Source organism: Corvus kubaryi, unplaced genomic scaffold (genome assembly GCF_017639235.1).
Source record: "Corvus kubaryi isolate FWS band 111438036 unplaced genomic scaffold, C.kubaryi_AGA036_p1.0 37256, whole genome shotgun sequence".
NCBI lineage: Eukaryota > Metazoa > Chordata > Aves > Passeriformes > Corvidae > Corvus > Corvus kubaryi.
Window position 1 is genome coordinate 3384340 of NW_024581076.1, and position 13168 is coordinate 3397507.

The 13168-nt window shown below is 37.9% G+C and overlaps 1 protein-coding gene across 8 annotated transcripts in view; it reads left to right on the forward strand.

The window, feature by feature from the left end:
- Positions 1-11543, forward strand: part of YAP1 (Yes1 associated transcriptional regulator) — an 88311-nt gene extending 76768 nt beyond the window's left edge. For all 8 annotated transcript variants that reach the window (XM_042023776.1, XM_042023778.1, XM_042023777.1 and 5 more), the window contains 3 exons: positions 1950-2080; positions 6039-6151; positions 6723-11543. In XM_042023776.1, coding sequence (XP_041879710.1) covers positions 1950-2080; positions 6039-6151; positions 6723-6961 — 483 coding nt within the window. In that variant the 3' untranslated portion in view covers positions 6962-11543. The remainder of the gene's footprint in view (positions 1-1949; positions 2081-6038; positions 6152-6722) is intronic.
- The last annotated feature ends 1625 nt before the right edge of the window (positions 11544-13168 follow it).

Sequence of the window (13168 nt, forward strand, 5' to 3'; positions counted from 1 at the left end):
GTCTCTTTAGTTTATATACAGAAATGACTCCATGTAGGTTTTGCTTTGTTACCACTCTTTGTGGCACTGGTGTGTGATTAAGCCTCTTCAGCTGTCTGCTGGCACTTGGGCTCTTCCTCTTCATCCAAGTCAGGGACTGCAGCCCAAAGAAATAAAGATGTAATGTACAGATCAAACCAAGAAGGAAGGGGAAAAGGACAGAGCACATGGGTGAGCAGTTCTTGAGCCATCTCTGGGATGGCTGCTCTAAGACCTCCTGCCTTCTTCAGATCACTGTTTGGGAAGCATTCCAACAAAGAATGCTTTTTCCTTTCTTTTTTTCAAATGGATGAGTCTACCTGTATATCAGGTAACTTGTGACTGATACAAGGTTGCAAACTTAGCTGTGAAATAAGATGTCATTATATAGGCTTTGCACCTGGGTTTATTACATAAGCAAATGAAAATCATATGGATAGGCCTTTAGAAATTATTAAAAGATGGCTAACATCCTGTGCTCTGAAAACGCGGATGGAGTATTATTACTGTTTGTTACAACAGTGGCCAAGTAAGTGGTGATGAGCAGAGGGCTGGGTTTACTTGAAGTAGTAATTGGGTGTGATGAACACAAAAACCAATGGTATGCTTGTACACTTTCTGCAAAGATCTAATCAACTGTAGTGAGAAGATTTTCTAGTACATGACATAAAACTTAAAGGAATGTATAGAATAGGAGTGGGACTGAAGCAGATTAGAAAAGAAAATTAGGCAGTAGAGAAGCTTCAATGCACAGTCTGCTGGAAATAAAATTAAATAACCTTAGAATTTCTTAAAAAGAAATCACTTCGAAGAATTGGGGAAAAGTTATTTTTATGTATTACAAGACTACAGTACAGTAGTCCTTAGGCTTATCATGAAAATGGATGATCTCTCATTTTACAAGTGAGAAATACTGACTATCGTCAAGACTGACAGGATTGGTTTTGCCTGATATTATTTTCCCAGGCACCATCTGGAAGTCATGTACTACCAATAACAGTAACAAGATAGTCAATGGATTTACAAGTCTTGACATTAACAAAGCTCAGTCTTGGTGAGACATTGATGATGTTGGAATAGAGTTGCTTGAAGAAAATTACTGTATTTTCACATGCATAACTCATGGATTAGTTGTTTAAAAAGGGGAGAGGGGTCACTGGAAATACCACTTAATGTTGCTTATTTCCATCCACCTTTAATTTAATGTATTTTATGTTAAAACTTGCTTTCATTAATTAGTAATTACAAGCTTTATGGATGGTTTGATTCAAGCTGGTGAACATTCAGATGTGTAAAAAATTTTATGCAATTTAATTTTGTAGCTTCCGAAGTGCAGTGTCTTGGTCTTACTAAGAAATTACTCGGAATTTGAAGAGCTTTGAGATTTACTTATGGAACTAATCACTGATTTGATCAGTCAGAAACTTCAAATGCATGCCTCTAACAGAAGGAGTGAATGGGAACTTTTAGGGAAAGACTTGAAAGTTTGCTGACTGAAACAAGAAAGGTACAAAGGAAGCCAGGAACTAAATCAGAATTTAAAAGAAATGGGGATAAAATGCTATTTAGCAGAGCTAAACAGGTTATCTTCGGGGTCAGATAGTATTAACAATTCTTGGTTTGGTTTAAGTGTAGAAGGATACTGAAGTGAACTAGAAAATATTTGTGTAAACATACAGATGTTTATATCCATGAATACATGTACAGTGCAGTCTCTGTAATGTCAGGCATGGCTGGTGGAACTTGCATTTTCATTGAAGGCAGTACAGATTCTTGCTTTATCCTCAGAAACTTTAGTTTAATTTCATTTAACTCTTGTAACTGGAAGCAGTAAAAGCATCAGTTATCCATAATGTCATGTATTTATGTATCCAAAAAGTGCATTCAAATGCCTAACTTAATCTTGCTTTCTCCCTCTCCTGCTGTTCTAGGAATTGGCTCTCCGTAGCCAGCTTCCAACAATGGAACAAGATGGTGGATCTCAAAACCCCGTGTCATCTCCTGGAATGTCTCAGGAACTGAGAACAATGACTACAAATAGTTCTGATCCCTTTCTTAACAGGTTTGTAGGAGTAGCTACTAGAGGAAAGAAATTTGATTTAAAATTCTGTTTGGTATATGTAATAGTTTATTTTGAACATCTGTCTATGCCAAGAACCACAGCTGTAAATGAATCTTTCCTTAAATGGCAAGTCTAGTAAAAGTTGAAGATTAAAAGCTGTCTCCTGTGGGAGGAAGTAGTCTGTTCAGACTTGTAGGAAGGTTTTTATTCAAAGTCATAACATGTTTGGCTCTGCATAATCTGTTGACTAACAGTCATTTCAAATTACTGACTCAAAGAATTTGTGAATAGCTCGCTGTGAGATCAAATGAACTGTGATGCACATTTAGGATTATAGCTTGAGGTTCATTTTAAGGTTTCTCCATTCACCCCTCCCCTCCACTTCAGGTATTTAGCAGTATTTTTACTCTGCTAATGTTAGGTCTACAAATAGTGGCATGTTTCATTTTAAATGCTGTATTATTTTGAAGTGGGTATTTTCATTCAAGATTTAGAATCTTACAGTATAGACTAGTCTTTCATAAAACTTCTTCCTAAATCCCTCTGACTTGAAGTGTTTATTTTGCTGGAAATACTGTTCAAATTACAGCTTGCAAATGCTTCATACCAAACATTGCAACTTTGGAGAAACTGCTCCAGCTTGAGATAAGTGATATCTGTATTTTGGGTAAACCCTTCGGGTAGATTTATCTCTTACACAGACAACTACGATTAGAAAACTTGATTTTTTGTTGGAGGGATTATCCTACATGGAATTCATCCTGTAGGATGTTCTTGTGTGAGCCTGGACTGTGCTGGCCTTGTCCTAAGAAATAAAAGAGACAAGACAATTTAAACCTGACTTGTTCTCGTATGGGAAGCCTCTGTAGATCGACGATGGTATTGATGTGGTGTAGTAACATACTAGCTTGAACTTCTTGAAAGGCTGTTGCCCTCATACATCGTACAGGTCCTCACATCTTCAAAACCTGTCTTCTGACCTGAAGGAAATGCATCTTTAGGTTTCAAATGGCCACAGCAGTGGATTGCTGCAGTTTATCCATTGTGAGCCTACACACATAAAATATAATGTGATGGATCTTTGCCATTGACTGGAAACAGAGGAAAAAGCTAGAAAGGGCAAATTTATGTTTTGTAATTCTATGCTTGCCTAGTTGCATATATGTTTAACTGGGTTTTTTTTAAATGTAGCCCTTACCCCATGCAAAAGATTGAAAATCTGTATTTGACTTGAGTTCAGATTATCTTAATTTGCATTTTGGTCTGAACGTGTGTCTCCTTCTAGGGTTTTGTATGTGCAGCACCACACTTAATGGTGTCATATGGGTATAGGAAAGGGATTTTTAAGAAAGGACATTTGTGAATATGCACTGCTATCTCAGAAAGCAGTCCAGTAGTTTTGACCTAAAGATCTTGTTGATACTCCTTATGTTAAAGTTCAGACTTGGAGAAATGCTCCTTTCTATCTTTATAGGGTATATATAAAGTTCTTGGTGAGACAGAGCTAAATTTAGGCCCCGAAGTTATATATTCAAAGTTTAGGTTGTTTGATATTTTCTGCTGCCTATATAATAGAAACATTAAAAAATCTCAGAAATCACTACATTGGAGCAATTAGAGAAAATACTCAGTAGTGGTTTAAAATGCATAGTCACATCTGCCTGCTATCTTCAGTACTTACAGTCATTAAGGTATATTTGATTTTTTTTTTTGAATGGGATATTCATCAGCACAGACTGCATTAAACTATTTTACCTTTTGATTTGCCACACTTGTTTATATATTTTTGTCGGTTAGATTTATATTGGTAGTGATGGTAGTTCTCTGTTTAACTCCTAAATTGGTATTTCTTCTTTTGTATACACATATTTTAACAATTATTAGTTGAAGAAGAATCCGCTCTATTTTGGGCAATGCTGTTTAGTTGCATGTGGTAATTTTGGGTGGTGTGACTACTAAATGAACAAATCCTTGTTGAAGAAAGAGGAAATGTGTATTAAGGAGTGATTTGAAGAGAAGTGCTGGACATTCCAAATGTGAGAGAAACAGCCAAAAAGCCTTCTCCACTGGAGTGATTTAGTTCAGCATAGTCTCAGTTCTGTTTTTAGTATTTTGTCCCATTAAAACAGCATTTTTGTTCACAGAAGTTTTAAATCGTTTAATTACTAGTATTGTATCGAATGTGTGGTGATTCTGTTTTTAAATCAATCTAAAAAAAGAGAAAAATATTTATGATTAATCTATAAAGAAATGTCAGGTTCCTTTCTTGTACAGCAAAGATGTCCTTATGGAATCAAAAAAAAAAAAATGTTTATATATTTATATACATGGCTGATGGCATTCTACTGGCATGCAATATTGAATAGCTGTTCATATTTTTTTTGGTTCTTCATATTTGACAAAAAGGCATATACTGTATACTTCACAAGTACATCATGAGGAGGATCAGTATGTCTTCAAATGCTAATTTGAACAGTAAATCAAGTTGATGTTCATTTAGGATGCAGGATGGAAAATCAGTAAGGATTCTCAGTGAATGCTCCCATAACCTGAAGAAATACAGGTTTTGAAAATACTTTGTGAAGACTGAATATTAGGAGATGCAGTGGGGAGGGAGGTAATGGTGGGCTTCAAGAACTACTTATGCAGGCGACAGCTCCTTCCAGCAAAGCTGCTCCAGCATGGGCTCCTCTCTCCATGGGAGCACAGGTGCTGTCAGCCTGCTCCAGCACAGGCCTCCCATGGGGTCACAGCCTCCTTCAGGCCTCCACCTTCTCTGGCATGGATCCTCCTCGGGCTGCAGGTGAATCTCTGCTCCCCCTTCAATCTCCAGGGGCTGCAGGGGCACAGCTCCCTCACCATGGGCTGCACCACAGGCTGCAGGGGAATCTCAGCTCTGGTGCCTGGAGCACCTCCTGTCCCTCCTCTTGCACTGACCATGGGGTCTGCAGGGCTGTTCCTCTCCTATATTCTCACTCCTCTCTCCCATCTGCTGTTCGGCGTTTTCCCCCTCCTCTTAAATATGTTATGACAAAGGTACCACCATTGTCACTGTTGGGCTCAGCTTTGGGCTGCTGGACCACTTTGGAGACAGCTGGAACCAGCTGGCTGACGTGGGATCAGCTCCTCATGCTGTGTCACACAGTCATCCTTGCAGATCCCTGCTACCAAAACCTTGCTATATACTCAACACACTGGCCTGCTTCCCTGCCCCATCCCATATTTTCCACTGAGGCTCTCTTGGTCTTGCTTGCTGCTCTGGCAGTGAGATGGCAGTAAGAAAGTGAAGGCATGTAAGGCCCCATGCCATCAGTTTGGTTAACTGTTCTGTCAGCAAGATCATTCTGAGCAGGGTTTGTTTACAGGATGGCTTCTGTACCAGTATTTGATTTATATTAGGGTGCTCTCTTGCCTTGACATGTGTGACTGAACAAGTAGTAATGGAGCAGGGGGAAGCAATTGAAGAATTGCTAAAGGAGTTCCAACTATTTATAACAGCAGTGACCTAAAAATACACTTCAGTGGTTGATTAAATATGGGAACATTACTTAGAAGTAATTTTTTTTATCCTTATGGAAGCATAAAAGGGTGCACCATAATTATTATTTTTATAATCATTATGGACTATCTGATACGCTTCGAAAGGTTTTAGCTGTGGGTGAGTGTGAAAATATTAAAATTATGCAGAACATAAGTAGGCAGTTTCTTAAAGCTGCATAAGTATGTTCTCATCAAGTTAAATTGAATCAAAATAACATGGTTTTAATTGGAAAAGGTCTGCATAAAATAAAACCCAGGTGTCTCGTGCAAACAAATGCTTCAGTTTTTTATTAGAATAGAGGATTTCTCATGGTAGCAATGTTTTAAAAGCCCATAAATTAATTCAAAACAAGCATCTATTTTATTTTCTTGAGTGCTCTACCCTCATTTCTTTTTTCCTCCTGTTCTTCTGTTACAGTGGAACATATCACTCCAGAGATGAAAGCACAGATAGTGGACTTAGCATGAGCAGTTACAGTGTACCCAGAACCCCAGATGACTTCCTGAACAGTGTTGATGAGATGGATACAGGTCTGGTTTTGTGTACATTTTCAATGCATGTTTTCCAAATACAGTTGTATCCATTTGCAATGAAAACAAGCAACTCTGAAAAGCTGTGATACTTTCTGCATTGTTTTTATACCTTCTTCTATTTCCCCTATTTCTGTAATAGAAACATTATGGTTAGGTTTGTGAAAAAATATATTTGTAATCAGCTGTATTAGGAGGATGGGGAAATTGGTCATAAGTAGTATCACTCCTGTTTTGATAAGGAATTTGAGTGTGTTTGCTTTCTGAAGTAATGTTGTTCAGAGCTAAGAATAGTACCTCATCCAGTATTGTCTTTTTCCTTCAAGTATAAAAATTAAATTATGCTAAATGACATCAAAGATCTGTAAGATTTGGGTCAGTAGGTGAAAGTTTGAAACAAAATGTACATCTGCATGCAGTCAAGTTATCTTTGGGTTTTGTCATGGATTTCTATGAGTCATGCTGCTTGTATGATGCAAGAGGTACATGAGTAACCTTTACCAGTTGTCCTGATAAGTTGTAGGTTTGGTACTTCCAGTATACTTAATATTCATCTCTGTGTTATAACTAGGTGACAGTATCGGCCAAAGTAACATACCATCCCATCAGAACCGTTTCCCAGACTACCTTGAAGCCATTCCAGGGACAAATGTGGACCTTGGGACACTGGAAGGAGATGGAATGAATATAGAAGGAGAAGAACTGATGCCAAGTCTGCAAGAGGCTTTGAGCTCTGACATCCTTAATGACATGGAATCTGTCTTGGCAGCCACCAAGCTAGATAAAGAGAGCTTTCTTACTTGGTTATAGGGGCCTCAGGGAGACTGAATTCTAAATCTGTGAAGGATCTAAGGAGATTAGGACATCTGTATCTGAAGTTCAGAACAAGCCAGTGTGGTGCACTTTGGCTTGTGTTCAGAAAAAGTAAATGAACAAATATTCAACAAGATTCTTTGGGTTTGCTCTTCCTTGTCCATCGCTGCTGTTATATATTGCTGACTTTTTTCCACAGTTGACTCTGAAGAACAGACATCTTCTTGATCTTTTTCTATTGCTGTTGCAACTACTGTTCAAGGGGGGTGGGGAGGGATGATGAGCCTATTTTGGATGACGAATGCCATTCCTTTTGTCCTAGTGTGCGCTTGCATATCATTTTATCTAAGTACTCAGATTTGAGAGTTAATTTCTGCATGTCACTGCTTGTAGTTTGCTCAGCTAGTTGTCTCCTGCTGCCTGTGGCAAGTGGTAAAACATGACATACTGGAGTGACAAGCCAAAAATGATGTATCTGGTCAAAAGAAGTCAATACTGATTTGGAGATATGACGTAAAGGAGGGCTGAAGACTGGCATTAAGTGTTCCTACTAGTAGCTCTTGCATTAGTCATGAAGTGCTCTTGTTCATATTTTATGTTATAGTAAATCATGAGTCATTTTACATAGAAACATATATGAACTTTGATTGTTGCCACATACTCTAGCCTAACTTCCATTTGTCAAAAATACTTTTGATTATTTTTGTTAGTTGGTTTAACTGTAGCGGTAGGATGGGAAGTAATTATAGGTGTTCTGGGGTTTTTTTTAGTAGTGAAATCTAAGGGTTTTTTCTGATTTCACACAGTCTTATTTAAATCTGAATTGTCTGCTTTTTTTTATACTTAAACCATGCCTATTGTAGCCTGATAAGCTAGTGAGTACATGAACCAGTATGTTTTGCCTGTAACTTTTTTTTTTTTTTTAAAGGCTAGCTTTGAATGTAATCATTAGATTTCATGACCAGTGGCTTATTTTTCATGTGTATTTGCAAGACTTTGAATTAGAATCTGATTACAGCAATGTAAAAGTTAGAATCGTGTGTCATGTGTACAAATTTTAAATGCATTTTAAAGTAGCAGAACCATTTTAAAATTACATCTAATCTCTCTTCTGGTTTTCAGTTTTGGTCTCTAAGTGAGTTCAGATTTTAAAATCCTTAATGGGAAACAAAAATTTATGAAAAGTTTCTCTTAAGTTATCACTGAAAAAAATTCTGAACTATTAATATCACTGTGCATTGCAATGAAAAGGCTAGAACACCAAAAAACTCCTCAATAAAAACTTCAAAGTGTAATAGTTATCAAGTTCTGTTTGGTGAAAAATAAGCCCTGGACACTATATGTAGAAGAATGTAAAGATACGTGTTAGATGGTGACATGAGCAGGTAATGAAGTGTATATTAGTAGTAGAGCTTAGCGTGGGGTAGAGGTGAATAAGAATTATTTTTATTTTAACAGGAAAAGATGTATCACTAAGTTGTCTGCAGGAGTTGACACAAGTTTCCAAAGAGTATTTTTAAATAAACAAAGCGAGCATGAATCAAACTTTCAAGATAAGCTATGAATTTTTGTGGGGCTTTCGGGTTTTTTTCTGATGAAAAATAGTGTCACCAGTTAACACCTCTATAATTAAGGGCCTGTCACCATTCTCAACATTGAGCCTTTATTTTCAAGGGTGTATAACATGACTATAAAGATACTGTAAGCATGAAACTTAGTTTTGGAAAAAAACCTCTCAGTTAGCAGGGACGTCTCCTGAGGAGAGATTTTTTGGGTTTTACTGTTTTGCATTTTTTTAAAGACATTGATTATTTTTTAAGCTAGGAACAAATCAGCAAAACAAACAAAAAACCCCCATCATATTTCTATTGCCATTTGGATTTTTTTATGCTTCAGAAATAATTCTGTTTTAGGATGATGTAAAGAAGGAAAAGTCTTAACCAAATCCCATTTTAAAAACTGAAGCAGTAGAGGCAGAGATTTGAAATTTGCCACTATAAATGTACATTTACTACTTTACATAAACATATTAGTGTTTGAAAAACACAAAATTTTATGGCTTGTTATGGGATACAGGCAGGTTTAAAAATACCAATTTTTAAAACACGTTCACAATGATATATATTCTGCTACACCAGTAATTCAGCAATTAATAGGCCACTTATGTTGTGCAATGACACAGTAGCTCCTAAAGCAGTGTATTGTGTCCAAGATAGGGATTTTAGTAGTATTTTTGCAATTTCATCATGAATTCCTCTCTCTCCTTCCCTTCAGGAAAAGAAAAAGACACTAAGTTTTTATAACTTGAATGATCTGACATAAAACCACAACAGCAAGGAAATTCAGAGTTGATTCTATTTCAGTTTCTTCCATAGTTGTATCCAGGTATCATAGCACACAGAGAATTGCAGAATAAGCTGAGTTGGAAGGGACCCATTGGGATCATCAAGTCCAACTCCTGGCCCTGCACAGGACACTCCAGGAGTCACACCATGTGCCCGAGAGTGTTGTGCAAATGCTTCTTGAACTCTGTCAGGCTGGTGCAGTGACCACTTCCCTGGGGAGCCTGTTCCAGTGCCCAACCACCCTCTGGGTGAAGAGCCTTTTCCTGATACCCAGCCTAAACCTCCCCTGACACAGCCTCAGGCCATTCCCCCAGGTCCTGTCACTGGTCTCAAGAGGAAGAGATCTTACCTGTCCCTCTTCCTCTCATGAGGAAGCTGCAGACTGCAAAGAAGTCTCCCCTCAGTCTTCTCCAGGCTGAACAGACCAAGTTATCTCAGCCATGAGGATTGGCTTCCCCTCAAAGGAGCCGCCTTTATTGGCCTCCTTTGGACACTCTCCAATAGTTTAATGTCTGTCTTACATTGTGGCACCCAAATCTGCCCCCAGCACTCGAGGTGAGGCTGCCCCAGTGCAGAGCAGAGCGGGACAATCCCCTCCCTTGCCCGGCTGGTGATGCTGTGCCTGGTGCCCCCAGGACATGCTTGGCCCTCCTGGCTGCCAGGGCACTGCTGACTCCAACTGCTGATGTCCAACTTCCATTGACCAGGACTCCCAGGTGCCTTTGTGCAGCACTGCTCTCCAGCATCTCATTCCCCAGTCCATGCACACAGCCCGATATGATGCACTGAGTGCAAACTCCTGACATGCTGTACCTTGCTACAACAGAAGTGAGTACAGAACAAATTATCTTTCCTTGCTTTTGTGTGTTTGTCACAGCTTTAATATTTGAATGTTTTATTCTCATTGTAGAAACACTAAATGGCTTATACTGTATTTGGGTAGCACTGCTTAGGGTAGATACTGACAAACTGGGAATCCTTGAACTGCTCTAACATTATTATGTTTTGTGATACTTACTTTAATTAAGACATTTCCGTTCTCTCATTTATTAGGAAACATACCATAGAGATGCTGTACTGTTGGCAATCAATATTAATTTGGATTTTTTTTTTTTTTTTAATTCTGCAAATGCATTGTTTGATGAAGTGGTTAAAATTGTTTGAAATGCAAAAGTGTTTTGGGTAGTATTTTATACTGATGTATATATTGAAACAGAAATCATTGTAATAATTGTAATAGCTTTTAGTTTTAAATACACTATATGCAGACAGATGGGGCTGTACAGAACTGTACTGTTAACATCCAGGCAGGGCTACTGCTTGGGAACAGGTTGCAGTGTCGGTGAACCATATGGATCAAATATTGTACCATTCAGTGTTGGCGCTCACCAATGCAAAAGGAGAAGAGACAATTTCAACATGATTAACACTACATGGTAAATTAGTACTACAGTGACCTTTTCACTTACAAGCATGTTTTTTATACAAATTAGCAGGTGTGCCTGTATAAAATAATTTGTGTTCTGTATCATGGAAAAAGTACTCTCCACATTTAGAATCACAGAATCATGTTGTATGTTAGAGAATTATGTCCAAAATTATATATATTACTTAACAATGTTATTTTTAGATATGAGCATGACTGTAAGCTAGGTACTTAAGTACATTCTGTTACATTATTTTTCTTTATCTAATACTTTTTCAGTTGTTTTATTTGGTATAAATATATACTTTGTGCTTAAACATCCTTGTTTGTTTTTAACATTTAATGGTATGTAAAGATACGATTTCCTTCAGTAAGATAGATGCATTGAATTGTTGGAATGCCTGTTGTGGTGCATCTGTTCTTGTCCCCCTTGTCTTTGCTTTTGTAGTCATAAACTCCAGGCCTGCAAATACGGTGTGCAAGCTCACCTGGGAGACAAATGAGTTCCACTGACTTCAGTAAAGGCTTAACATTAAAGTGTGCTTGCATCTCTGTGTGCTTGCAGTAATGAAGAGACAGTGACTCTGGTGAGCATCATGCAACTTGTGTAAAACAATACTTTAATTGCATATGGCACTATAGTGAGACCTGGTAACAGAACATCTGGGTATCTGCTAGAAGAAAACATCCACTTTTTGCAGATAATGCTTGCCATGTTCGGATGGCAGATACAGTTTTGGCTAACTCTTAAGTTTATGCATTAATTTGTGGCAGACTATCAATAAAGACACACTGTTTTCATTTCCAAGTTTTGACTTATGAATTGTGAAATATGTAATGACATACCTTGAAAGTGCCTGAAGATTTTAGTTTAAAATATCTTGACAGGTTTCATTAATTTTGACCTTCTGTATAACAGAAAGTCTGAAAGATGGGAGTTTTTTTTAATGCAGTGCAATTTGGAAAGGCCAAAGTCAGACACTGTTAGCATTTTAGCAGTTCCAGAGTTGTTACTATTCAGCACTGAATGGCCCAACCATGTTGAATTCAGCACATTTGTGTGTTTTCTTAGGTAAGGGTACAGCCCTTGATGGTTTTGTCTGTTTGTCTTGTACTTCTGAGTTCATAGCCAACTTTAGTCACCCAGATCCTTTAAATTTAAATGTAACATCACACCTTCCACCTGGGAGTAGGCAGCCAGTGCCAGGGAATGATAAGGCACCAATTTTGTTTGCTGATATCACTCTCATTTATAAGGTGGTGACATATTGCAGTAGTTGAAGTATCGGTGACCTTCTGAGGCAGCCCTAAATAGACTGTATTACTGCAAAACAGGATATTTGGTCCAGGTATTACAGCCTCACTTGGCAATTCTCTTTGAAATATTTTCAACGCTTAGTTAAAAATAAAAAGTATTCATTTCAGTAAGCCAGAAATAATATGCTTCCAAGGAAACAAGTGCAAGTTATCAGCCAAAGAAAGCATTTTTCATGTTGGATCATCAACAGAATAATTATTTTGAGATCAGGCTATGATCTGTATAGCACCTCCTGTTTTGGAGGTTCATTCAGAGATAAACCAGGGCCATTGATTTTATTTATAGTATCAGCATCCAGAGTTCATATGTTCCTGTTGAGGAGTAAAGGTGTGTGTCTTGTCCCTTGTCACCACTTCTTATTGCTAATGGGGGTTATCTGCACCCTCTAAATTTAGGTGTCATCAAAATAGGAAGACGTTGGTACAGGATGAGAGATCTTGGTTGACGTGAAATGGTAAAACCAACGCTAACTGAAGAATCAAATTGTCTTTAGAACAGAGGGTAGAGCTTTGTACCAACTGCCATATCCAGTACTTAATGCCTCTTAATTAAAACAGCCAATGTGGTTTTCTCTAGGCACTGAGGGAACATGTTGAGTGAGAAACGTATAAACACTGACACATCTGACAAAGCTGCCTGATGGATTTTGTGGAAAACTCGCCATTTTTTACTTTTCCAGGCATACTCCTCTGTCTTTAATGCAGAGGTTGTAACAGTGAATGCTACAGATCTAGGCTGTCACAGACTGGTTTTATTTTCTCTATATGGGAATGAAGTTGGTCACTCTGATGATCGTATTTTCTATATTGAATTGCCTTGTATTACAACACGAGAGGCAAAGTAATTTTACGGAATTTTCCCTTCTATTAGCAAGTGTGTTTGGGGTGTGGTGGTGGTGGTTTTGTTTTGTTTTTTAAGGGAAGGGGTCAGGAGCAGCCCGAGAGGCTTTGTCTTCAATGTTCTGCAACAACAAACTAGATTTCCATAAAAATGGTACATTCGATCTCACCTGAAATGCTCTTTCTCCTCCTCCCATATATGTTAATTCTGACCTGCTCTAGTGTGTGTATTAAATTATATATTGTATTTACCATCTGTGAGTTTTGCTTTCCTAA